The following is a 26,973-nucleotide window of genomic DNA, read 5'->3' as shown; positions in this document are numbered from 1 at the left end:
AAACCTGTTTAATTATTTCTTCCTCTACTTTCTTCTTTTTTAAAGAATGTAAATTACTGTGCAGTTGAACTTAAGATATTGTTTAATGTGTTGCTGTTGGAATTTTTGGCAAGGATTCCAAGCTGTTTTCCTTTTAGAAGTCAACTAGGGAATGGCTTTCCCAGCATTGCTTAGTCTATCTGAATAGTGCAGATATTGTTTGCCTACATTCTGTTGCCATATGTTTTCTTCAGATCCCTTTTAAGGTTTAGGAGACTAACATAAAATTGCAGAAAGAGTTTAGAATGTGTACTTTCTGTTCTTTTAATAATAAATGTAAAAGAATACATTAGTGGAATAGTGCATTGTTAAAGTTAAAGAAAAAAACCTTCTGATGTAATTTCTGATGTCATTTTAAAATGAGAAGACTAGTGAGAGAGCCAGTTTGGTGTAGCGGTCAGGAGTGTAGACTTCTAATCTGGCAAGGCAGGTTTGATTCTGCACTCCCCCACATGCAGCCAGCTGGGTGACCTTGGGCTCGCCATGGTGCTGATAAAGCTGATAAAGCTGTTCTGACCGAGCAGTGATATCAGGGCTCTCTCAGCCTCACCCACCTCACAGGGTGTCTGTTGTGGGGAGAGGAATGGGAAGGCAACTGTAAGCCGCTTTGAGACTCTTTTGGGTAGAGAAAAGCGGCATATAAGAACCAACTCTTCTTCTTCTGGTGATGAGAGTATGTATAGCTACAATTACTTTATAGTATTTGGCTTGAAATATGTCTGAATGTTTGTTTATATTATGTTATATATTTTATTTTTATTATATATAATATATGTGTGTGTGTGTGTATGTACACACACACTGCCCTCCCGTGAGGCAGAAACGCTAAGTTCAAGATGGGTCGGTAGTTGTTGGACTCCCACGGGTCCAAAGATTTTTTTTCAGCAACAGGCGTACCGCTCCCTCTTTTAGCCCTTCTGGGAATTCTCCTGTTGAGAGGGAGAGGCTGATTATTTCCTGGAGGGGCCCCCCAATTCTTATGTCAGTTGTTTTTAGAAGCCACAATGGGCAGGGGGCTAGAGGGCCTGTGGTTGGCCTCGTTGCAGCTAGCATCCTGTCTACTTCAGCTAGCGAGAGTCATCTGAAGTTACTCATGTTCTCTCCAGAGATGGCCAAGGGGCCTCTAGTTCACTCTCTGTCTCTAAGGCTGGAGGGAAGTCATAGCAGAGTGTCAAGATTTTGTCTGTGAAATGACTTGCAAATGCCTCACAGCTGATACCTGATTGACTATTGTGTTGGTGCCCTTCATCAAGGGTGGTTAAGGGACTGAACTATCCTAAGCAATTGTGCTGGGCGTGAGTTAGCAGAAAGGTTTGTTTTTTTTAAATGAAGCTAAATTTTGAGTATGATATATCTGATGCAAGCAAAGTACCATATGAAATGAGCATACACAATTTATTAGGCTTAATGTATAACAAATGTACTTTTAAAACATGAAATCACGATTTTCTTAATAACCCTTTCATCTTTTAAAAATTCTCATTGCACGAAACATGAATATAAAATAATATTTTGGGAAGTCTCTGCATCTGTCTTGGACAAAAGGATTCCTATTATACATGGAGGCTAGAATTATAAAGCTTAATTAATTTAATGGACTTTCTCACTATTGTGAGATACCAGTCCTCAAAGGCCCTAGTTCATATTGTTAATTGTGCCTAAATCCTGTTCAAGCAAGTGACGAAAATTGATAATGACTAAGATAAGAATATGACTATTTTAACTACTTTAGAACTAATCTGCTTTTGATTTAAAGGGTTAATTCGTTATTTTTTTGCATGTATTCTGATGCTAAGATGAAAGGAAATTCATTGCATTTCAGATTAACTGGCAAAACCCAGTTAATGAGGCCAAAAATACACATCAAACTCTTTGCTACAAACCTGGGAGAACCTAAAGTTTCAATTATTTGTTTATGAAAATAGGACATTAGTATAATTTGCTGCCTTGAAGACAGGATGGACAATAGATGGAAACAGGGAGAACTACAGTAAGCACAGTGGTCGTGGTGGTGCCAAAATCTCCAGCTATTGAAGATGTAGGAGCCCAGTTCCACTTAACACCTAGCAACCTTGCCTGCTAATGCAAGAGCCAGGCAACTAGCAGGTGGAACATTAGGAGGTTCCAGATCTTTTCAAAATGGAATTGACTAATCATTTCTTTCTTCCCACAGAACGTTTCCAATGGCTTGGGCTCTGTAGATGACATTGAAACAGGTGACAATTTTATGTTTGTGGCCATTTTTGTTCCCCTTGATGATTTGAGCAGCTTTGACCTTGGGAAAGCTAAGGGAGATAACAAAAAAGCTGGTTATGTGCTTAGTGTGCCTCTAAAGTGCATAGCTGCAGTGGCAAGCAGTAGTGTTGGGCAAAGGTGTGAGGGGTTCCATTTCTTCTGAGATATCTATTGTTCCGGCTTTAGTATGCCACTGGTCCTTTTTCAATTTTGCCGTTCATTTGTGTGGATGGGCAGAAGAACTAGTGCAGGATGAAGCTCCTTGTGCAGTAAACTGTGGCAATGGAATCCCCTACAAGAATACCTTTATTTCCAGAAGACACACTGTCCCAGGAATGCTCTAACATTTGAGTGAACTACGCCTCAAAAAGAAGATGTTAGAAATGTAAGTTTAGAATGTAAGCTGCTGGCCAGTTAACTGTTCAGTGAAAAACAAGCAATTGTATTTTGAAGCTCATAGAGCAGGGGTAGTCAAACTGCGGCCCTCCAGATGTCCATGGACTACAATTCCCAGGAGCCCCTGCCAGCAAATGCTGGGCATCTGGAGGGCCGCAGTTTGACTACCCCTGTCATAGAGACTCTTTGAAGACTACAGTTCTCTGGGGTCTGTATTTTGTAACTTGATTGGATTGTGCCTGTGTCCTTACTGAGCTCTGACCCATTTCCTCACTTTGCAGACTGCTCTGTGGGCCTCCAATATGTCAGCTCTCCAAATGCCACTAGTGTCCCTGTGAGTGAGGGCTCTGCTTTTTCATCTTCTGACTTGGAAACAAAAGGCCCTTCAACTTCACTGCCTGCTGTTACCCTGCTCCCTTCTACAGACACTGTGTCTATGTCAGGCTCTGACAGTGTGGATGACTTCACTGAAGGAGGTGTTCTTGGGGATGAATTGGACTCGATCCTGGATTCAATTGCAGAGGGGTCACAGTACTCACTAGTAAGAGGAGACTTCCTAGATCAATCTGTCTGTCCTCAGCTCTCAGTTACCCCTTTAAGCTCTTCTTTTACTCCTTATGTTCTTCTCTTCATGGGCAAAAGAGGGTTCAAGGTATATGTTGTTTTTTATTTCAGCTTTGGATACGTAACTCTCAGGGAAAAATCCACATTAGCTCATGAACTAAAGAGTTAAAGGAATACACACTGGCATGTGGCACTGTTTGTTTTGTCACATGTTGTTTTCATGTATGTGTACTGAATTGTATGTGTATTTCAACTTTGTTTTGATTGTTTGAATGGTGTGTTTGGTTGTAAGCGTTTTTAAGATGTGCTTTTATTGTGTATGCTTTTGTTAGCTGACCTGGTGGCTCTGATGAGGGCAGAAAGTAGGGGCATATTATTTGTTAAATGAAAGACTACTATGATGATCATAGTTGTCTAACCATAGTAAAGCATGTGGAAGTGGGCTGCAGGATCGTATGCTTCATCTCCCCAGATCCTGCCAGATCCAAGTTGAAGCATGTTATGTATGCGCCAGCATGATCAAAGCTGAGTAAGAGTCCCTCTTAATCAATTCCCAGTTAAGAGGATTTGGGAATTGAGATCTTTATAACTGTGACAGAAAGACCTAGATTCAGTCCTTGGCAACTTCACTGGAGATTCTTGGGTAGCTAAGAGAGGCTTCTGCCTGATACCTCCACTTGGTCTAACACAGCCTTTCTCAACTTTTTTACCATTGAGAAACCCCTGAAACATTCTTCAGGTTTCGGAAATCCCCAGAAGTGGTGCAACTGTGCAGAATATGGTTGGAAAGCACAGCTGTGTACATGCCTACCCGAAGCCCCTCCCCTTCTCACCCCCTCCAGGCCCATCATTGACTATTTGGGGAGGGGTGGGCAAATCAGCATATATGATCATACCACCCAATATATGTAAGCAAACTTTAAAATATATATTAAAAATTAATACCCACCCATTTAGGAAACCCTTCCAGGGCCATCAAGAAACCCCAGGGTTTCATGAAAGCCTGGTTGAGAAAGCCTGGCCTAGCAGCAACTCTCCAAGATCTCAAGCAGAAGGGACCTGCTGTCATGACTCTATATGTTCATATACCTCCTAATCCCTTCCTTGTTTGGAATGTAGGTTCACTTTTACTTCCCTGCTCTGCCCTCTTAACAGTTCCTTAAAAAAACAGCAGGAAGAGGCTATTGGCAGGTTACTTAGTAGCTCAGTGTTATTAATTTGTCTTGCTCTAGCCTGATCTCCCTGAACCCTCTTCTGTAACCCATTGGTTTGGTTTGCCTGGCTGCTGCCTGTTTTCTACCTAGATAATTATGCCACCTGCTTCCTGACTTAACCCAATATTCAGTTAGACTTAACCATAGATAACCATTATTGTCAATGTAAGGTTTTATGTTCTAGAGTGTAGGGCAGGCTGGTTTTGTGCTCTGGAGTGTAGGGCATGAATGCATCCGTTTACAAGCTGGTATTGTTGATTGTACTGGCTTAATCTGTATAATTCCGCCTTGAGTCCAAGTGAGAAAGATGGAGCATCAATAACATAAATAAACATAGGGAAACTGTGTAATCTAGTCTCTAGACTCCCAACTTCATAGCGCCTTTTAAATCTGTGTCTGCCATAGTTTTATTTCTCTGCTTTAATTGGAACATGTTTGTTATCTTTCCTGTTAAAGTCTCTGGTCCAAGGTGCCATCCCCGCCAACCTGCCAACTGAGATGCCACAGCTAATCCCCGTCTTTCCAGGCGGTACTCCACTGCTCCCCCCTGTGGTGTCAGCCAACATTCCGGTCTCCACACCACTCCCGCCCGCCTCCTTTGGCCTGGTCATGGATGCCACCAAACAGCTCTCCTCCTCATCTGTTCTGGATGCTTTTGAATCCCCAGTGGTTGGTGATGGCAGCTCCCCATTGGACTCAATGGATTCCCTAGATCTTCTTCCATACACCGAGTCTCGGCTTGATGTTCTGGATGCTTTTGGAACTGGCAGGGGATCACTGGATGTGCTGGATTCCTTTGGTGTTGGTAGGTATGCAGGTCATGGGGATCCTGTTCCTTTGTGGTGCAGGAAGAGTAAAACATGTTTGGCTTTAGGAGATTCTTTACTGCCATCTGACTCTCTCTTTTCCTTTCCCACACTGCTCCCTGGTCTCTTCCCCAAACCCTTTATTGTCTATTTTAGTTTGTAAGCATGCAGAGTGTCAGTTATGCTGTTGATTTGTAGTTTGGATGAAAAATTAGAGGTGAACATTACAGTAAATAAGTGAAAGTATTGGACAAAGAACATTAACACTGAAGGAACTCAAGAGGTTTCAGGATGATTTAGGATGCTCAGTGTCAGAAAGTCCTTCTCTAGTGGTCCAGATCATCATTCTCTCCCCTCTTCATGAAATTCCATCTCTGAAGAAATTTAAAATGAAGACCATGGGGAACAACACAATGAAAACCTCTACACTGACATTAATGAGCCCTGTTAAAATTGCCACAGTGATGTTTTTATTTTTGAAAATAGTTATTTGGTGTTTTTTTAAGTATTTTCTGTGGGTGCTGAAGAGAAGACCAGTTTGTGAGAGCGTATGGAAATTTTTAGTGTATGATAATGCTCTTCCTGCTGGCGCTAGGGTTTTGTATTAGGAAATAATCTTAGTTTTTCTCGTTTTGTTCCCTCCCTCTGCTTAGAGGAAACCAGCACCCAAGAGTCACGGCAGCCTGCTAGTATCCAGAAGCCACCACTTGTGGTGAGTTAGTTAACTACCTGTGATTTGAGGGAGGTTAGTAAGTTGTGGTGCCCAGGTATGGGTATCTAGGTGTCATCTAACCCAGGGGTAGTCAACCTGTGGTCCTCTAGATCAGTGGTCCCCAACCTTTCTGAGGTTGGGGACCGGCAGGGCATTGGGGCGCGGCCCGCGGTCCGTGCGGGCCACGCCCACGCATCAGGCCGCGCCCACGCATCGGGCCGCACCCGCGGGCCGCACCCACGCATCGGGCCGCGCCCGCGCATCGGGTTGCGCCCGCACGGGCGCAGCCGGCCCTGCTTCCCTCTCCCCGCCCTCCTGCAGTAAGAAGCTTCCCGGGCCGCAAGCTTGCGGCCTGGGAAGTTTTTTTACTGCGGGGGGGGGGCAGGTAGAGGGAGCCGCGCCCCGGCGCCATGGCCTTCGCGACCCGGCAGCGGGCCGCGGCCCGCAGGTTGGGGATCACTGCTCTAGATGTTCATGGGCTACAATTCCCATGAGCCCCTGCCAGCAAACGTTGACAGGGGCTCATGGGAATTGTAGTCCATGGACATCTGGAGGACCACAGGTTGACTACCCTAACCTATTCTGCTGAACTGACACAATACGGAGAGCATTTAGCCAACTCCTCTTTGCTGTTGGCTTAGAGTTTGTTGGAGCACTTGGTGGATTGTATTGTCAAATGATTTCACGCTGTTTCCAGATCTTTGAGACTTCTCCCTGTAGAAGTTCTGCCAATCTTTCTTCTGTGTAGTCTACACTTCAGAGGGTTTTAGTTACCGTATTTGCCTGTGTATAAGACGACTGGGCGTATAAGACGACCCCCCAACATTTCCACTTAAAATATAGAGTTTGTTACATTACAGTCCAGTACTATGGGCCACTATGGGCAGCTATGTCTTTCCCAACTGAAGTGCACCCGGCGTATAGGACGACCCTCCCATTTGGAGGCATGCTTTTCTGTGGAAAAAAGTAGTCTTATACGCCAGCAAATACTGTATTTATCTGAAACATGGATGGACTTCTTGATTTTTTTCTCAACCTTTCTCACATACACATTAAACATGTTTGGTAGTAACTTTATATAGAACTGTTAGACCTACAGCTCACTGTATGAGTAAATCTGTGAACACAGCAAAAGGGAAAAGATAAATTTGCAATAAGTGGGGAGGTGTTTGTCCTGATGAGTATATGGAATTACGTGTGTTTATAATGGAAAACAAAGCAGTGATAATTTCTTAAACTGCTTGCTTCTAGCCGGCACCAGTCCTTTTAGATGGGAACCAAAGAACCTTAGTAGAAGTGCTTGTCTAGAGGTCTGTAAGGTTTAAAATGGACTTATTTTTGTTCTCTTTTCAGGCCAACCACAGTGGGCCAAGTCACACAACAGTACCCAAAGTAGTAGAGCTGCTGATGTCTCAACCGGAATCAGTGATGTCAAACACAGCCCTGCTTGTGAAGAACCCGCTGGCATCCACACACATCTTTAAACAAGCCTGTCAGATCTGCTATCCTAAAACAGGTTATCTTCTCATGGTGACTTGGCCCTAATTTTAATGGCACCCTTGGGCTGCTGTTAATTTTGTCCTCCCTTTGTAGGACCCAAGGCTGGTGATTATACCTATCGAGAAGGTCTGGAACACAAGTGCAAGCGGGACATACTGCTAGGCAGACGCCGTAATGCAGAAGATAAGACCTGGAAAAGAATCCGGTCACGCCCAACCAAGACCAATTTTGTGGGATCTTATTATTTGTGCAAAGGTAAGGAGAAAGCCACAATGGAATGGGGACCATTTCAAGCAGGGATAGAGTTCCATGCAATCTGCTGATGGGGGAGGGGTACTTCCTTTCTTTTGACACACTCATCCCCCCCACCCCATGTACCACTCTTCTTCAGGGGGGAAAAATCTCTGGCTATAAAAAGCAGAAAGCACCTGTAATAATATTTAGCAGGATTCTCCCGTGGTACCAAACAAATAGATTTCAGACTGCATTCTAAGGAAGCCTGGTTTCCTGAGAAGCTTATGAAAGTTTTCTCAGTTTGAAGTTTAATAATGACAAGCAAGCTTCCTTTAAAGTTGATTATCTCTCCATTCCTCCTCCACAGTTACTTTCCTGTCTGTATCCAGTTAACATCCTGGAGGAGGGGAAGGAGGTCTTCCTCTCGGGCCTAGAAGCACACCCGCGGCCTCTTTGAGGCCGCAGGTGTGCTTCTGGGCCCGGGGGGAAGGCCACGATGTGGGGGGGGAGGGGGGAAGGAGGCCCTTCCCCCGGGCCTAGAAGCACACCCGTGGCCTTGCGCCCGGGGGGGGGGGGAAGGAGGCCGCGGTGGCGAGGACCTTTCAAAGCCCATTCTGATGAACAGGCTTTGAATCTAGTTGCCTTCATAATTTAGGGAGATGGTAGAAGCATTAAACTGATGTATGAATTTGTTCATGGGCTGGATTAGGGTCTAATACATTACATTTTTTATCTGGATAAGATGGAAGTGCTGTGAGTGAGGACAAAGGCTGGTCTAGGAAGGCCAGGTCATTCTGGGTAGTGTCACATTTTCTCTGAAAGGCTGTTATGTGCTTGGAAGCACTTTTAAACTCAACATGTCTGTTGCATAAGCAACTGGGAAAAGATGCCCAAACTATTTTTACCAGCGGATACTTTTTCACTAGTTGTGCCCTTTCAGGGTAGGGGTGGGGCCTGATTACCACAACGCTACATGGTGCTGCCCTTGAATGATGTTCAGAAACTACAGGTTGTAGTAAATGCAGCAGCTAGGGTCCTTCCTGAGATGTGCTGCTGTAATATTTTAAACCAGCACTGCATCTCCTATGCCGACCCAGTTTGCTACCAGGCCCAAATGCAAGGTGCTGTTTTTCACCTTCAAAGTCCTTGGTGGTCTTGGATATTATGTTTCTCTGTTTTCGGGGACCAGCTATGTTTTTGAGGCTTCACTATGGTCAAATGGCTGTCAACAAGTTAAGTATACCCAAGTTTTTATGCCTCTGATTTGGTCCCGTCTTGCTTGGCCAGCCAAATCTGACTAAACTGGTCATGGGTAAAAGATGAATAGTTGTCAAGATGAAGATGTTTTTATTTGCCTTTGAAGCTCAGGGTGGTGGGAGAGAGGAGGAAACAGAATGAAGGATAGCAAGAGAGCTTTGTTTCTGATCCTAGCCTCCACTCCGTGTGTGGTGGTGTGATGTTTGTTGCTTTGTAGATATGCTTAACAAGCAGGACTGTAAGTACGGGGATAACTGCACCTTCGCGTACCACCAGGAGGAGATCGACGTGTGGACAGAGGAACGGAAGGGAACCCTGAATCGTGATCTCCTCTTTGACCCTCTGGGTGGGGTCAAGCGGGGCAGTCTGACCATTGCCAAGATCTTGAAGGAACATCAAGGCATATTCACTTTTCTCTGTGAGGTACGCAGAAGGCGTTTAAGATGCCTTTTCACTACATGCCTTTACTTGTCCATTCCAACTGTGTACTTAGTATTCTGGTCTTTCTCACCTAGAATCCAGTGCAATGCTTGCCTTAGACATGAGTGAACCTGAAGTAAAAGATTAAAAAGGCATGCTGATTGATTTTTTTTTATTGGCAACCTTCTGGAATTGCAGCCTACTGCAGTTGCTGCACATTTCCTGCGGCCCTGTTCAGTCTTCAGAAGCAGACTGTCATTGAGGAACATAAAGGAATTCCCAACATTCACCCGTGCACAATTCCAAACCGATAGCTGTAGTCTGGCAGCAGAATAAAACAGGAACCCAGCAGCAATTTCAAGACGAACAAAATCTGTCCCAGCATAATCTTTCATGCGTCCAAGCTTACTTCTTCAGATGCATTTGGATGGAAATCCATCAGGCCAATTTACATACCCCTTTTTCTGTTGTGTATATAGATCCATTTAATAGATTTGCAGTTGAGAAAGAGAAAGATCCTGGTCTCTCTAAGAGACTATATTGAGAACTGCTAGTGAGAAGGCTACTATGCTTTATCCTGGGACACCTGAGATTCTGTTTGTGGGCTTCCTAGAGGTAACTGGTTGGCCACTATCTATTTGGTCTGATCCAGTATGGCTCTTCTGATGTCCTTATGTTCTCATAGACCTGTTGAATGAAGCATACTGAAGCTGATCTAAAATATATATTATTAATCATAATCATTTGTAGAGGTGTTAAGAAACTGATTATCTTTTTCTTTTATGTTTTGTAGATCTGCTTTGACAGCAAACCCCGGATAATCAGCAAGGGAACCAAGGACTCTCTAGCAGTTTGCTCCAATCTTGCTGCAAAACATAGCTTTTATGATAACAAGTGAGCCAGGATAGTTTAAATTATCCTTCATAGTCTACATTTGTTTTCATTGGCCTACAGCAGCATTTTTCAACCTTTTACTGTTGAGAAACCCCAGAAGTGGCACAATCATATGGTTGGGGAGCACAGCTGTGTAAATGCCCACCCAGGGACCCCTTCCCTTCCAACCCCTCCAGGCCCATCACTTGCCATTTTGGGATGGGGAGTCAGGTTGACATGACCATACATGGTCATATCATCTGGAAAATGTTTAACAAATGTTAAAAATATATTTAAAAAATAATTAATTCCCATCCATTCAGGAAAACCTTATAGGGCCATCAAGAAACCCCAGGGTTTCACAAAACTGAGGCTGAGAAACCCTGGCCTACAGTAAAGAAATGATCACTGTTTTGTAAGGCAGGTGGAACTTAGTTGTAGAACAGATGTACTCCCTGGCATTGGCATCTGAAAGTTTCTCTAATAGCAGAGTGATGAGAATCTTCTGCCTTTCAGGATTCATTGGCAAGGTTGTTGCTTATGTAGTCCCTTGTTTCTTCCTCTGTGTATCATCATTGACCTGGAGCTTTCAGGACTTAAATGAATTGATAATTTAAATGTACAGTATACAGAGTGTCCCTAGTTCAAATTACACCTGAAGCACAAGTTCAGTGGGTGGCATTAAGTGAGGATTTCTTGATTTTATCTCCTGTGCTGTGAACTGTAATATGAAGTAATACCTTACAGGATTGTTGTAAAGTTCAACCAATTTCAAATTCACATATTATAGCAGAATAATAGCTGAGGAAAATTAGAGCCATTGTAGTACATTCTGCCTAGGAAGCAGCTTGTGGGAAGTAATGCCCACATGACTGGATCATGTTGAACCACACCAGATTAAAGTTTCTGTAAAAGAACGAAATGTATGCATTTTCACCAATTCCCCCTATCTACTTCAGACTCTAGATTTGCCTCTTATTCAGACTGTTCCTCCAGCCGCATTTTGAGAAGATCGAGGCTGGAGCAAGAGTTAGGAAGCAGGAAAGTTGTGTTCTACTGACAGACTTGTCTTGTGTGAGTGAAAAATTTTGTCTGGATCTGATTAAAATCAGCACAACTGTTCGGGTGCCACTTCAGTCAAACTCTTTCCCATGTGTTTCTGATTTGTAGGTATCTGCCATTGCTCTAAAATAAAGTAAGAACAGAGTCAGAAAATACAGTTATGAAAAACAATTGGAACACTTCAGGAAAATACAATATATATTACTACTGCTCACATTTTGCAAACAGTATTTATTCGTAAACACTCCTCTCGTTACTTTAGGTGTTTAGTTCATATTGTTCGTTCCACCTCCCTGAAATACTCTAAGATTCGCCAGTTCCAGGAGCACTTTCAGTTTGACGTATGCCGGCATGAAGTGCGCTACGGCTGCTTGCGTGAAGATAGCTGCCATTTTGCTCACAGCTTTATAGAGCTTAAGGTCTGGCTACTACAACAGTACTCTGGTGAGTGTTCTGTCTAGCTTGATTTGCGGGCAAGAGGGAGAAGGAACTGAGGAGGGCAGAAAGTTTTTTGTACAGACTTCTTTGTACAGTCTCTCAGTTACTGAACTGTCAGTGAGAATTTGCTTCACTGAGTTAAGCCAGTTAATGTAAATCACTTTTAAGTCCCCTTTTCTTGCTGAGGCTCAAGGCAGATTACATGGTGTAAACAGTACAATAAATAGCATGAGCTATTGAATAAACATCGTGGTAGGATCACAAAAATTAGAAACAATGCAAAATAAAGCTATCGGACGATATGTCATAGATTAGCGGTCTTTTCGCCACCAGGGGGCGCTAATGTGCATGCACGCAGTTGCTGCGCATGCGCATTTTCGCCACCAGGGGGCGCTAACGCGAATGTGCGGCAACTGTGTGTTTGCGTCACCGACGTGCCGGTGGCTGCACCTGCCTCTTCCCTTCCTTCTTTCTGCCGGCGGTGTGAGGCAGGCGTGGCTGCCAGCGGCCCGGTACCATGGCCTTTGCGGCCTGGCACCGGGCTGCGGACTGGGGGTTGATGACCCCTATCACAGATAATGCACAAAAATTGAATTATAGAAGTAGAAAGCAATGCAATAAGAGTAATGTAAGACCAAGCCCTACAAGGAAAGGCTGAGGGACTTGGGAATCTTCAGCCTGTAGAAGAGGAGGCTGAGAGCAGATGTGATTGCTATCTTTAAGTATCTGAAAGGTTGTCACTTATAGGAGGGCAGGGAAAGGCTCCTGTTGGCAGCAGAGGATAGGGCCCCCAGTAATGGGTTTAAACTTCATGTAGAACAGTATTGGCTAGATATCAGGAAAAAAAATCACAGAGTAGTTGAGCAGTGGAATCAACAGCCTAGGGAGACTGTGAGCTCCCCCTCACTGACAGTCTTCAAGCACCAGCTGGACAGATACTTTTCATGGATGCTTTTTGCTGATCCTGCATTGAGGAGGGGGTTGGGCCAGATGGCTTGTGTGGCCCCTTCCAACTCTAAAGGTAAAGGTAAAGGTATCCCCTGTGCAAGCACCGAGTCATGTCTGACCCTTGGGGTGACGCCCTCCAGCGTTTTCTTGGCAGACTCAATACGGGGTGGTTTGCCAGTGCCTTCCCCAGTCATTACCGTTTACCCCCCAGCAAGCTGGGTACTCATTTGTTTTAAGCTGGGTACTTTTTTGTTTTAAGAAAATACCCAAACTCATATACAAGGTTGTATATCCAACTCTATGATTCTGTATAAACAGGGCTTTTTTTTTTTAGAATACTGAGCACTTTGTAGGGCACCTTCCAGGTCCTCATCCATTGGGCATTCCTGTTTAGTTAGAGAAAGAGAGAGTGGACACTCAGGAACAGCCTAGTGGAAATCTGCTGAGGGGGAGGTGTTTTTTGGAAATTGGTACAACCTTGTATATGAGTTTGGGTATTTTCTTAAAACAAAAAAGCACTGCATACAAAAACTAGTGAAATAGTCTACAATACTGTTTCCTTTATAAAACCTCCCTCCTGAACTATTATACTGCAGCCTCATGCAAGAACAAAACCGTGTAGGTATGTCTTCATAAGCATCTTAGCTACTTTCCAGACTCAACTCACAACAGCTGGGATCAGATGTTCCCTCTTACCTTCACCTCTACTGTAGAGGAAGCAAAAACTCAACCAACATTCATTAACTAATTTAATAAAGAGGAAAACTTATTTCCAATGGAAGACCTTCCACATGAGATTAAAACTATTTTGATACTCCACATACATCACATCATCCAAAATCCTGTATTGTTTGATGGATTTTTGGTACTCAGGTGTAGAATAGGGTTGGTGGTTCCAGGAAGCATCCACAAGAATATTTGCTTATGTTACTAGCAGCCTGGGCCAAGAGAGACAGGATGTTTTGGTTTGGCTTTGATGACAAGGGATATCGTGCCATACTGAGGCATGACCTGTGGCTAACTTGAATTTCCAATCCTTACAGCCAGTTGACCTTTTTGTAACACAGAAATCAACTTTTTAAAAGTCTCTAAAAAGATTCCAGAGGTTGGGAGTTCTTAACAAGTGTCTTCTGTCATTCCAGGAATGACTCATGAAGATATTGTTCAGGAATCTAAAAAGTATTGGCAGCAGATGGAGGCACATGCCATCAAGGCTAACAACAATATGGTAAGAAGTTTGAAAGAGCCACTCTATGTGGCTGGGTTTGTGTTTTCATGAACGCATATCCTTATCGGTCAAAGACAGACATAGGAACTGCTGGAAAAGGTCCTACTCTCATGTATTAACTTTTTAAAATGTATATGATATTCCACCTTTCTTAGTTTAATTTCTGTCTTGTATTAGTTTAATATTTGTTAAACTAACCATTTGCATGGAGTAAAGGTTATGTCTTCTATGACTAAATGTACAAATTGGGATGTGGAATGGTCAACCCTGAAGTAACTTCCAAGGAAGATTTTTATGGGCAAATACAAATACATCTTTATACTCTGATGGAGGTTTTCAGAGTATCTCAGGAGTCTGCTTTTCTGACTAGAGGTTATATGGTACATTGTCTGAAGCACTTTATTTTATGTTTGAGTATATGTTATGGCTTCATTGATTTAAAAGTCCTTGCCTTATCATTAATTGTTACACTCTATGAAGCTATTAGATGCAAAAATCCACTTCTTTTTGTCTAACAAAACACTAAAGAATGAGAAGTGAGGTCATCTGTTCACTCCCAAATTCTTTGTTCTATATAAGTAGCACCATGAACCAAACAGAAAAAGGGGAAATCATATTAAAGAACTCCAAGTACCACAATGCAACTTGAAGGTTTTTATCCCAAATGTATTATAACATCATTTTAAAGCTGTAGAGGTAAGCACAGGAAAGGAAAAAAGGAGGGTGTGACTGCACAGTTCTTGATACAGTCTGCTCATATAGCCACCAAAGAGGATGCACAAGGGTTTAGCAGCAGAAATCAAGATAAATCAAGACCAGCTTTCTTCTTGGAATTGTTTATTGAACCACTGACTGCCTACATCATGCATATGATTCTTCAAGAGACAGCCATTTTTGAAGTATCTATGGGATTAAGTCTATAACTGAAGAAAGAAATAAACTTCAGATATCCAAAGGGTGATTTGAAAGTGGATCTAGAAAACGGATCCAGAAAATAGAAAGACAGATTATATTTTAAAAATTCCCAAAGATGAGATGATCTTAATCTTTTTGGCCAGGTGGCTGTCACAACTAATGCTAGAAGATTAAGATTCTCTTACGGTAGAGAGTGCATGGAGAATTGACCTATCCAAAATATTACCATCAGACTCAGAAGCATAATTTCCATTTCCTTCATTATAGTACAAAGCAAACAATTCCCAAAGAACCGGAATCAAGAGGATCTGTTCTTTTTCAAAACCACACAGGTATTTCAGGATATTGCTCCAGAGACTTTAAAGAGAAGACAGGTGATGAAACCCATAACTTACAAGTAAGATCAGATACTGATGTGACCTCTTTAACAAAATTCCAGGGGCGCTCCCCTCAAGTAAGAAATCTAGAACAAGGATGTCTACTGGTTGGTGCACTGAAACTATCTGAATTTTCCACTAACCTCTGAATTTTAGAAAGAAGTCTCGGAAGACAAAATGCATTTTTGGCTATCACACATAACACAAGAGCCACTTACTAAGAAACCCTTAGCATGTGGTCTTTGGCCCCAGAGAAGCATGCCTGACCTTGACATGGGCCAGGGCCTTTTCAGTCTTGGCCCTGACCTGTTGGAATGAGCTCCTGGAAGAGCTGAGGGCCCTGATGGAACTGTCTTAGTTCCGTAGGGCTTGTAAAACGGAACTCTTCTGCCAGGTGAATGGTTGAGGCTGGGACCAGGAACAACTGAGGCCCCTCCTCCGGCTGAACGCTGTGCCATCTTGTGAATTCCCTCCCTGTGATGATGGTTGGCGGTGGATAGGGAGGTTGGGATTATGCTGCTTCTTGTGGTCTATGTTAATTGGGGGGATTGGATTGGTTTTATTGGGGATTTTATATTGTTTTATGTGACCTGCCACAAGTCCATGATGAGTGGCGGGATATAAATTGAAACAATGAATGAATGAATGAATGAATGAATGAATGAATGAATGAATGAATGAATGAATGAATGAAGCTGTATTATGGTTTAATCATAAGACCATTTGTATATATTTATAAGTGGATGTCTTTTTACATAGTGGATATAGCCTTTATATTTCCTTTTTAACATGGAAATTTAAGATACAATATAATTTTGAAGAATGGACAATTAGAACCATGTATCTTATTCTGCAGAAAAATGGCTCCTGTTTTCTTCTTTACACAGATTCAACAAATCCCTAGTGAAAGACTTTCTAGACTTGGCTCTTTGTCTGTACTCCAGAACAATTGAAGTAGCAAATTTACTAAAATAATAATGCTATTTAATAAGGGGGAAAGTCAATAGAAAAGCAATGTGGTATTGACCATTTGGCTCTGTTGTCTTTCTGGTTCATGTTTGCAACTAGGAAATGATTTCTTAGTATAATTTTAAGTCCTGGTCATACTTCCAAGTTTTTTGTAAGATTAAAATAAGAAAAGGAAGGGAACAGGCAACAACAAAATTAAATCTTCCAGTAGCCCATAGGCCATAAGGTTTTGCAAGTTTTCTAGCTCAGTGGCTAGACTGAGGGACAGGTTAAAACTGATTATTGGAAGATCTGGGCTGGGGAGAGTGCCATTGATCTGTAGTTGTTTGAAGACTGAGTGGTAGTTTTTTGAGGACTGCTGACTGATTGTACTCTTCTTGAGTGGCATTTTGAAACACAGGGCAAGTTCCTAGCTGGTGAGTAAGAAAAAGAGCCCAGCCCTGGAATCAGATTAAAACAGCTCTTGGACAAGAACACAAAGTTAATTGCTTTTGGGAGGTGTGGCTTGACAAGAAGAAGAGAAAAATGGCAAGAGGGCCTTACTTCCTCCCATCCTTTCTTGTTGTGGATTACATTCCACTTTCAGTCACTAGGTGTCTCTGGTTCTTTTTGACAGCCATTTGCAGCCTAGGAAGACATATTATGGATACACCAGGATATATTACATATAGAATGTGCCTTGATGCTACCATAAGAGAGCCAGCTTGGTGTAGTGGCCAGGAGTGCGGATTTCTAATCTGGCAAGCCAGGGTTGATTCCCTGCTCCTCTACATGCAGCTAGCTGGGTGACCTTGGGCTCGTCACAGCACTCATAAAGTAATATCAGGGTTTTCTTAGCCTCGCCTACCTCACAGGCTGTCTGTAGTGGGGAGAGGAAAGGGAAGGCAATTATAAGCTGCTTTGAGACTCCTGGTAGGGAAAAATGGCATATAAGAACCAATTCTTCATCTTATCATCATCATCATCATCATAAAAGGGTAGATATTTAAACTTTGCACTTTGCACTTGCCTCAGATAGCTTCCTGAGAAGAGGCATGTGTTGCGTAAGGAAGAGCATGGCTGAAAGGTCTGATGTACTTGAGATTCAAGGAAGGACCGAGAAACTGCTGAGGAAGAAGTGAACAAATATATTAAGGCATCTGTGGCCACATATGAATGGCATCAGCCCATTGGGCAGCCATTCGTGACTGTTTATTCCAATCCCTGCTTAATCTATTTTGCATTAACAAAAATTCATTTGTTGCATCCAGTCTGCATGTGGGAAGTTGAGTTTTTATTATGCCCCGGTTTACTGATCAGATGCATAGGCAGAGTAACTTTCTGATCAGAAGCAAAGGCAGAGTAACTTTCTCCTTGCTCTGTTAATGCTTCGTGGGGACAAGGGTCCTGGCTCAGTGGTACAGCATCTGCTTGGCATGCAGAAGGTCTCAGTTTCAATCTCCACTATCTCCAGTTAAAAGGATCAGTTAATATGTGATCACTTCTACCTGAATCCCTGGAATGATGCTGCCAGTCTGAGGAGACTGTACTGACCTTGATGGCCCAATCATCTGATTCAGTATAGAGGAGCTTCATGTGTTTGTGCAGACTTTTGGTACATGGCTATGGGGATATCTGCACATTTAAATTTTCAGTTGGGAAGAAAATTGGGAACTAGAAACGTGGGAAGGTGACATGATCCTATTATGGAAGGTGAATAAATATGAAATTATCACCTCCAGGGCTTGGAAGGCTTTCTGAAAGAAGTATGAAGGAAGATGTTTGTTTCATTGTTGCACTTAAAATGGTGAAATGCCTGAGACTGGGAGGGGTACATGGAGGTGGGCCATGTGGTGAGATACTGGTGCAAGATACTTGAGCTGGTGGAAAGGGAACAAACTTAGTGGAAGCAGGTGAGAGGGTTACTGGGATGAAGAGGGCCAGTTCCTAGAACAAGTGAGGAGGAATAGTTCTGTTGCCTCTTTGTTCTTGTATGTGAAAGAAGAAGAGAAGTGGGGTCTACCCTAAGGAGTCTCAAAGCGGGACTGTGAGGGTTCTGACAGAACTGTGACTGGCCCAAGGTTGCCCAGTAGGCTTCATATGGAGGAAAAGTGGGGAAACAAACTGGTGCGGCAGATTAGAGTCCACTGCTTAGCCACTATACCATGCTAGCTCTGTGAAAGAGCATGGGCTTCTAAGAATGCATAGAGAACTCAAGTAGTCTGTGAGGCCAAAGTTGGGGCTAGAACAATGGTTAGCCGCAGAGGACATTCCAGGCCTATCTCAGAGTAGAAACAGCATTCTTGGGGAGAGCAAGAAAAGAGGCCTTGGGTGATCCAGATGTTCTGTCATTCATAGAATTATAGAATCATAGAGTTGGAAGGGGCCATACAGGCCATCTAGTCCAACCCCCTGCTCAACGCAGGATCAGCCCTAAGCATCCTAAAGCATCCAAGAAAAGTGTGTATCCAACCTTTGCTTGTCAGAGAAGATGGTGGTGTTCTGTCTTTTCATTGGGTGAAACTTTTGAGTGTCTTATTGCTAAGTATGCTGAAGGACATTGATATTTTTAAAATCGTGTTTTTGTGAAGTAAACTTTCTTCTCACTCCATCTCAGATATCCTCAGCTGATGTTCATGAATGATGGCTGTCTTAAGACCACCAGCAGTGGCTGAAATGAGATTTGAACTGGCCTTGTGCAGATCATAATTGAGGCTGTTAATTGCTACATGCTGCTGCCTAATGTTTTGAGGACCATCATGCTGTTTTTTGTGTAGGTCTTTGGCTTGCAAGATTTTGTCAAAGTTTCTTACTTTTTAAAATGTATTATAAGAGCTAGAACAATAAATGATAAAGGACAGAGGGAAAGGAAGTGTCTGTATGCCTATGCATACAAGTACCACTCATTTGATTTATTACATTTTTTGATCTTTGCAATTTACCCTCAATGTGAGGTATGTTAGGCTGAGAGCTAGTGACTGACCCAAGGTCAGCCAGAGAACTTCATGACTGAGGGGAGATTAGGGTTCCCTAATTGATGTTCCTTCTTGACCTAGATGGTCCAGGTTAGTTCAGTCTTGTTTGCTGTCAGGAGATAAGCAGTATTGACCCTGATTAGTGTTTGGAGGGAGACAAGAGTTCAAGTAACCATTGACATCATGAGACATCACTGGAGCCCATTGGCCTAGTCTCTTTCTCCTCAAGGGAAGCCTTAAATGGTTGTTCGATTGATTGACTGGCTCTCACAAACTTTTTTCTCTGCCCACATCTTTGATGGGGCATGTCACCACTTCTGGGGGTTCCTTGAAGCCTGAAAAAGATTTCTTCCACGTCAAATGGTTAAAAAAGGCTGCCCTATGGGATCGCCATAAGTCAGCTCTGTCTTGAGGGCACTTTCAACCACCACTTTGGGTCCTACATCATCTTGTATGTCACCTACTTTAGGATTATAGTGGGACACTGAATCCCACAATACAAGGGGGGAAAGTGAAAAGAGATGGTAGGTGCTCTGCCCTGTGCTTTTTAAGTCCTCCTAATAATTGGGCCTGACAAAGCAAATGTCCATCCTAAAATGGTGTCTTCCAATTGGTGGATCAGGTTTTTTAGCTGATGAGGTTGTTTACTTTGTTTCTAGTTTGCCTTTCTTCTTGAGGCTCAAGGCATAGACGTGAATGCAACCTAGTTAAAACTATTATAATATAATTAAAATGCAATAAAGCTAAATTACAAAATTAGAGACCAATGTAATACATAGCATAATACACTAGTAAAAACTTAATACAATACAATTAACAGTGCGGTACGGCCAAATTACAAAATTAGAGAATTTAATAAATGGCATAATACATTCAATAAACAACTTTTAAAAAGCCTACAAAATATTTCATAGGCCATAAAACTACAATCTAATTCCCTTTATAAAAATACTCTCCTGAATTGATGCCGCACAGGAAGAATTAATGGGGTGTTCAAGTTCCTCTTCTCTTAATAAGAAGTTGGAACTGCTACTGCACAGTTTAAACCTGAGAATGCAGGAGATTGTTTAAAAGCTGGAATTCTGAAGGTGTATAAAGAAAATGATATTCCTTTTTGTGATGTTCTGCTAATTAAGGACTCTACAAGTTACTGATGAACAGGAGTATTACAGATCATTTAAAAAATGGAACAGAAATACTAATGCAGCTAATTTGTCGTAGAGGTTCATCCCTCCTAGACCACAGTTCAGGCACCATCCTACCAGCCTTTAGCTGATTCTCAAATGACTGTCGCAGAGAGGGTAAGATGTTGCTCAGTCAACAGTGAAAAGTTTACTTTTGCTTTTCTGTTTCTCCAGTCTGGTATTATGGTCATTCAGCTGTGCTCCCAGCTAAATAACTCCCCCTGGTAAGGGGGGAGGGAAGTTGTGGAATGAATCTCTCGCGTCTCATCAGTAGGATGGGTCTAGGGTCCCCCCAATCAGTAAGCAACAAATTCTTTTCCTTTTTAAGCTCCTTGACTCATTTAAAAATGACTACATGGAAAAATTACAAAATAGAGCAGGAAAGTGGATTTCTTTGAGAGCTTGTTTCAAAAAGTCACAAAATCAGTACCTCTAATTCTCAACATGGGGAGATCTTTGAATACTTGTATCCAGAGACTGGAGTTATGAACAGACAACACATATCATTCTACAAATCTTCAATAGCCCTAGGTTTGCAGAAAAGTCAGAATTTTAAAGATTAATCTGGGTCCCCCCACCCAAATAGAAATGATACCTGCAGCTTTAAGAAACAAATGCCCTCTCAGTGGCCATTGTGAAATCTGTAACAGTATTGCCAGCCTTCAAGCCTTGATTTCTGGCAAGACCAAGAGAGAGATGGTAGGACCCTTGCCACAACTGTTTTGACCTTTGAGGGAAGACTCATTGGGGCCAGACCCAGCAGCAACTACTAGGCAATAATGCCACACAACTTGCGTGACTCATCCAGACCTGTCAACTTGTGATGGTTGAACAGCAGTCACCCTCATGAAAACTGTGTTGTGTAGTGGTTAGAGTTTCAGACTATGAACTGGGACATCCAGGTTTGATTTCTCACTCTTTCTTAGATGCTCCTGTTGCACTTCCTTAACTGAACAATCTCAAGATTGTTGTGTGAATAAAATGGGGGAGAGGTCAGTGATGTAAGCTACTTTGGGCCCCCATTATGGATATTGGTGGGTAGAAATGAAATAAATAAAAATCAGAGGAAGATGGGAGGTTGGTAAAAGGTTGATTTGTGGGTGGAAAGGAATGAGGGAAGCCGGGAGAGGTGAGGAAAGAGAATTGTCAGAGGAAGGAAGTAGTAAATACTGTGAGGAGGAAGATACATGATAAAGTGAAATGCCCTATGCTAGACACTTGCTAGACACTGTTGCTGGGCTGGCAGATGTAGGTGGGGGAGTAAAGGAGATGCTGAACACACGGGCAGAAAAACAGGTTGGCTGGCAGATGGGAAGAAGAGAAGGAAACAGGAAAAGGGGAGAGGCTACGGGGGCTTTCAGCAGAGGGAAAGAGGAAATAATCAGGAAGGGGAAAATGAGATGCCCACTGCAAGTCTTTGCTAGTCTCCCACTTGTCATCTCATATTTGCCATCCCGTGATTAAATGCAATGCTGCCCTGGGCTAATTCTGCCATGTCTGAAAGTATTCACTTCTGGATCAACATGGAACGGTCCTTCCATTTATCTGGCTTGCCTCCAACAGCCGATGGTACAGTTCTAGGCTCAGTTGGTTTGTTTTTTTGCAAATAGTTGGGTGTGACTAACTCTGGCTGGCATGGGCATGGTCGGTTGCAGATTGGTTTTAAAAACCCAACAAGAAGCTTGCAAAAAAAAAAAGAATGCTTTTCTGCATTGAAGTCACATCTGACTTCTCTTGCCCTCCCACCTTTTTCCATGCAGCTTGCCAGTTGCCTTATTTGGAATAACAAATCCCAGCATTGCTGTGGCAAAGCTTTTAATCATGTGGGTTGGTGTGATTTAGTTGCCAGCTTTATTTTGTGGAGTTGGCCCCATAACAATGGGTGCTGCTGTTACCTGAAGCTTCTTGGGCTTAGTGTAATCCACCGAATGCTTAAGAAAACCCTTGATTTCCATGTAACGTTGGCTTATTAGCAATCTGCCAGGTATGTGTGTCTTGTCCTTGCAGATACAGTCATGTGTAAGTAGGTGTTTTTGGCTGCTCGTTGCAATTCCTTTCCCCTCCATGAACATGGATTTATTTGGCAAGGGAATGTGCATATGCAGGGCCTTTGGCAACTCACCTCAGAAAACCTATTCAGTTTGCGCTTGCCTGATGTTCTCAAACAAGCCACCTGGAGTTGCTGATGTCGGGCAGAAGAAGCTTTTCCAGGCTTTAATCGGTGTGATCTTCTTATGTCGCAGCCTCTAGTCCCTAAGGCAATTTCATCTTTGCCATAACACAGAGAGGGCTGTCTGACAGAACTGCCTTGCTAACTAACATTTAAAATAGTAACATGTGTGGTAACTGCATGGTTCCCTGCATGCCCTTAGCAAGGACTGAAGCTAGGCAGGTATCTATGGAACATGCGCCATTCACTGCAGGATCTTAAGTAGGTTTATTTGGTTGAAGAAAATCTCTTATGAATCCTGACACTGAGACAGGCAGTAGCTTCTGCTGTGGCAAACTAGCCCAGAAGGACGTGTCTAGCATTGCAGATGTTTATTTTAATCTCTCTTTGACTGTGCTATTCCAGTTTCACCCTATTTTACTGTTTGTACAGCACTTACCATCCTGGAAATTCCATAGATTCTGCCTGTCTTTGTGTACTGCTATGAGTACTACTTCAGGGCATAAGTGAGCCATCTAGAAGCACTCTATAGTATCCTGCCATTTCCACTATATCAGATCACATTGCATTATTCTAGTAGGTTATGCATAAAGTAACAGGCAGGAACCTGCTCCGTAGGGAGATCCCCTTGGCCTCTGGCACCCGTTTGTGAAAGGCATGAAAGGCGGCAGCCAGCAAGGACAATAAGTCGGTGAAAGAGACTTGGTGTGCTCTGGTGACCTGATTAAAGTACTCTGAAGGCTTGCTTACACAGGACAGTGTAGTTGGCTCTGTTTGCTTGAGAGCAGCTTTCAATGCAGGGGACATGTTGAGAGCGATTTCATTTGTTCCTGACTCTCTTAAATAGTGCAAGTGAGGATCTTGACTCCCTCAACACTGGAATGGAACACTTCTCCTTCCCTCTTGCTGGGGGCCAAACTAGACATGATGAATAGAGTTCCCAGCATCCCCCCCACACACACACACACACTTTAAATTGCAAGTCTGTGGGGCCTTAACTCATTGGGAATGTGATCCAAAAAAAAGTTAAACCTCCCCCTTGCCATTGATTTGGAACTGTCCTGTGGTGCTCTAGCATGGCAAATAGGTAGGTCTGTCAGACTGTTTCAGGTTGAGAAAAGGGTGTGTGGCATGCCCCCTCCTCTCCCACGCCTTGTTTCGTGCCATTACTTTTAATTGGGCTCTCTGTCTGCTGTTTAAAAGGGTGTGTGTGTTAAATTTGTGGAAATCCTAGAATCATATCCTGTTTGGCCCATAAATGTTTGCTTTTCTTGATCTTCATTCCCCACCCCCCAAATTTGTGTTCCTCAGATTTGCAATCCTAAAAATACCAATATATTAATCAGTTTATACCCTTGATTTTTCCCCCTTTTACAAGTTCAGTGTCCACACAAGGAATATTGGAATAATTAGGATCTTTTGCTTCATCTGCTCAAACTGTACGTTATTTCAAGCCAAAAAACAGTTGTCATTGTCAAAGCAGTGAGTCAAAGAGCATGCCATCTCCCCAAATGGCAAGTGAAGTAGCAGAGTTAAGCAGTACTGGAGTATAAATACATCCATGGTGGTTTGGGAGAGATGAAGACATTTATTTGCAACTAGACTAGTATAAAAATCAGGATCACAGTTCAAAAATGTAAGACAATTCAATTCAACAATGTAAAATATATAACATATATATAGAGTTTGGAAACTATTAAACACACTTCAATGATTATTTAAAGGATTTAAAAATCCAGTGGATTCAAAATACCAGGTTTGAAAGAGAAAATCTCCAGGTTTGGATCTTTCTTGGGGCTTGTATACCCAGGTCCACTGTGTTGCTCACACATATTAATGTGCTTTCTTGTAACTCTGTACATGACTGCAGAGGAGTCTCAGCCCAGGATCCAAGGGGACATTACATTCAAAAGAGTTATTTTTGTATTGGATTTTCTGTCTTCATGAGAAGACTTTGGTGCTGGGTATAATGTCAGAATAGATTGAATGGACCCAAGGTATGCCATGCCAAGGATCATGAATGTCTTGCTGGAACAGCAGCAAATGAAATTTAGACCCTTTTTGTCACTTGTAACAGCACAAATAGAAGTTGAGAAGTAGAAGCAGATATTTCATCAGTTGCTTAACATGTAGCAGAATCTGTATAGTTAGCATGTATGTTATGGTGAACCTTTCTCTTTAACTTCTAGTAGATGTGATAACCTGCTCCTTTGTGCTTGGGTAGAATGGTAATGTCAGTCCAGGGAATGGAAACAAGCATAATCGCTGTCCACTCTTACTCTGTTGTATGCTTCCGTTACATGTTAACTATGCTGCTTTCTGCATAAAATAGCATGCTTGTGAAGGATCTCCAATCTAGATCTCCAAATCTCAGCATGCATTCTGAATTCATTCTCAGTGCCTGTGTTTCTCCACTCTTCCCAATGTCAGGCTTCTACCAGGACTCCCACATCAAACACGTTTGACCTCCAGATGAAATTTGTTTGTGGCCAGTGTTGGAGGAATGGGCAGGTGGTGGAACCAGACAAGGATCTCAAATACTGTAGTGCCAAAGCACGCCACTGGTAGGCACCCTTACCTATTTTGCCTTCGCCCTTAACCACACTGTGGAAACCTCTCTTGATGTTAAATAACTGCTGGGAATTCCATTTTTAGTGGACTGTACCAATATTGGTTTCTGTTGATGGAGATGGTACAAGATGTATTTGGAGGAGCCCAGGTGAACAGATGAGGATGAGGGAATCTACAGATGATAGACAGAGGCTATGCCAGCCTCCTGCTCAACAAGCTTCTAATGCTATGTTCCACAACCCTCTATTAAAGGGGCACCGGTTTACTTTTTTTCCCCCTCTCCTGAATTAAAATTGCAGCCCTGAATCATAGAATAATAGAGTTGGAAGGGACCTCATGGGTCATCTAGTCCAACCCCCTGCACTATGCAGGACACTCACATCCCAATCACTCATCTACTGTAACCTGCCACCCCTTTGCCTTCACAGAATCAGCCTCTCCGTCAGATGGCTATCCAGCCTCTGTTTAAAAATTTCCAAAGATGGAGAACCCACCACCTCCTGAGGAAGCTTGTTCCACTGAGAAACTGCTCTAACTGTGAGGAACTTCTTCAGGATGTTGAGACGGAATTTCTTTTGAATTGTTTACATTCCAAAAGATTATATCTTTTTTAAACCCCCTGAACATCTTCCAGAACAATGCAAAGGCATCTTGGCTAATGTTGTTGCCCCAAATCCTGCCCAGTCCTTTGCCCACTTAGTCCACTGTGCTTTCTGAGCAATGATGATACCTTAGGGAATTCCCCCCATGCTTGTCACTGGCTACAGGCTGCATTAGAAAATCCTGATGTGTCCTTACTCCCTCCCTCTCTTTTTAGTAGTCTATCACTGTTCTGGTATTGGCAGAGGCAGGGACCAGAGCAGCACAGGACCTCTTTGTTCTGAGGACCACTGATGGGAGAGATGCGTCCACCCTAAGCCTTACTTTTCCAAGCCACTCTTCAGGCCCTTTTATGGCAGGGTGGTACAATATGCACACTATTGGGGGATTATCAACCTGACTGTTGTCGAAGATACAGGGCTAGACAGATAGTTGGTCTGCCTGAATAAGACTTTTTTTCTTATGTACTTTTACAACTTAATATAGCTTACACTGATAGGATGAGTGGTTTTCCTTTACAGCAGTTGTCCCCAGCCCCCGGTCCGGGGACTGGTCCCGGTCCGTGGATCAGTCGGTACTGGGCCGCGGCTCCTCCTTGTCCTCCTCCCTGGCTGCTGCCTTGGGGGCTGCCCTGCCAGCCTGCCACCAGCTCACCTTTGGTGCTCTCCGGTGGATGCCATGGGTGAGGCTCCCCCTCGACATGGCACTGCAGAGCTGCTGCTGGTAGCACCCCCCAGCAGGCGGCGGGAAGTCAAGGGCGCCAGTGGGAAAGCAAGTGGAACGTCCCTTGGCAAAAGACTACCCCCCCCCCCCGGGCCTCAGTAAAATTGTCAAGTGCTGACCGGTCCCCGATGATAAAAAGGTTGGGGACCACTGCTTTACAGCACAGAACTCTTCCCATGCAGAACTCTTGAGTCCCTGACTTAAAACTCTTATTAGTAGTTATGAAAGCCAGACTCTCCTAATATAGATTAGCTGACTATATGTGCTCCTTTGTAATTGGCAGACTCTTTTCATCATGTCTTTCTCATCCATTCTATGTGTTTCCTCCCCATCATATAGTTGGACCAAGGAACGCCGTGTCCTGCTAGTGATGTCCAAAGCAAAGAAGAAGTGGGTGTCTGTCCGACCGTTGCCTTCTATCCGTAATTTCCCTCAGCAGTATGATGTAGGTAGTTTGGTTTTGGATTGCACTGACCTTGCCTTTTACACCTGAGCAGCAAGAAGGGAAAACCAGATGGTGAATTAAGGTGGCAGTCTGTCAACAGCATAGAGATATAATGGAGGAGAGAAGAATAATGTGAGCC

The 26,973-nt window shown here is 43.1% G+C and overlaps 1 protein-coding gene across 2 annotated transcripts in view; it reads left to right on the top strand.

The window, feature by feature from the left end:
• ZC3H7B (zinc finger CCCH-type containing 7B) overlaps positions 1-26,973 on the top strand; it is a 53,087-nt gene that overhangs the window by 13,667 nt on the left and 12,447 nt on the right. For both annotated transcript variants that reach the window (XM_077339380.1, XM_077339379.1), the window contains exons 8-19: positions 2,213-2,255; positions 2,952-3,211; positions 4,905-5,253; positions 5,908-5,966; positions 7,320-7,482; positions 7,560-7,721; positions 9,175-9,380; positions 10,171-10,271; positions 11,575-11,756; positions 13,841-13,926; positions 24,926-25,059; positions 26,729-26,834. In XM_077339380.1, coding sequence (XP_077195495.1) covers positions 2,213-2,255; positions 2,952-3,211; positions 4,905-5,253; positions 5,908-5,966; positions 7,320-7,482; positions 7,560-7,721; positions 9,175-9,380; positions 10,171-10,271; positions 11,575-11,756; positions 13,841-13,926; positions 24,926-25,059; positions 26,729-26,834 — 1,851 coding nt within the window. The remainder of the gene's footprint in view (positions 1-2,212; positions 2,256-2,951; positions 3,212-4,904; positions 5,254-5,907; positions 5,967-7,319; positions 7,483-7,559; positions 7,722-9,174; positions 9,381-10,170; positions 10,272-11,574; positions 11,757-13,840; positions 13,927-24,925; positions 25,060-26,728; positions 26,835-26,973) is intronic.

Source organism: Paroedura picta, chromosome 5 (assembly GCF_049243985.1).
Source record: "Paroedura picta isolate Pp20150507F chromosome 5, Ppicta_v3.0, whole genome shotgun sequence".
NCBI lineage: Eukaryota > Metazoa > Chordata > Lepidosauria > Squamata > Gekkonidae > Paroedura > Paroedura picta.
Note: the sequence above shows the minus strand (reverse complement) of the source record. Positions and strands in the feature narration are given on the sequence as shown.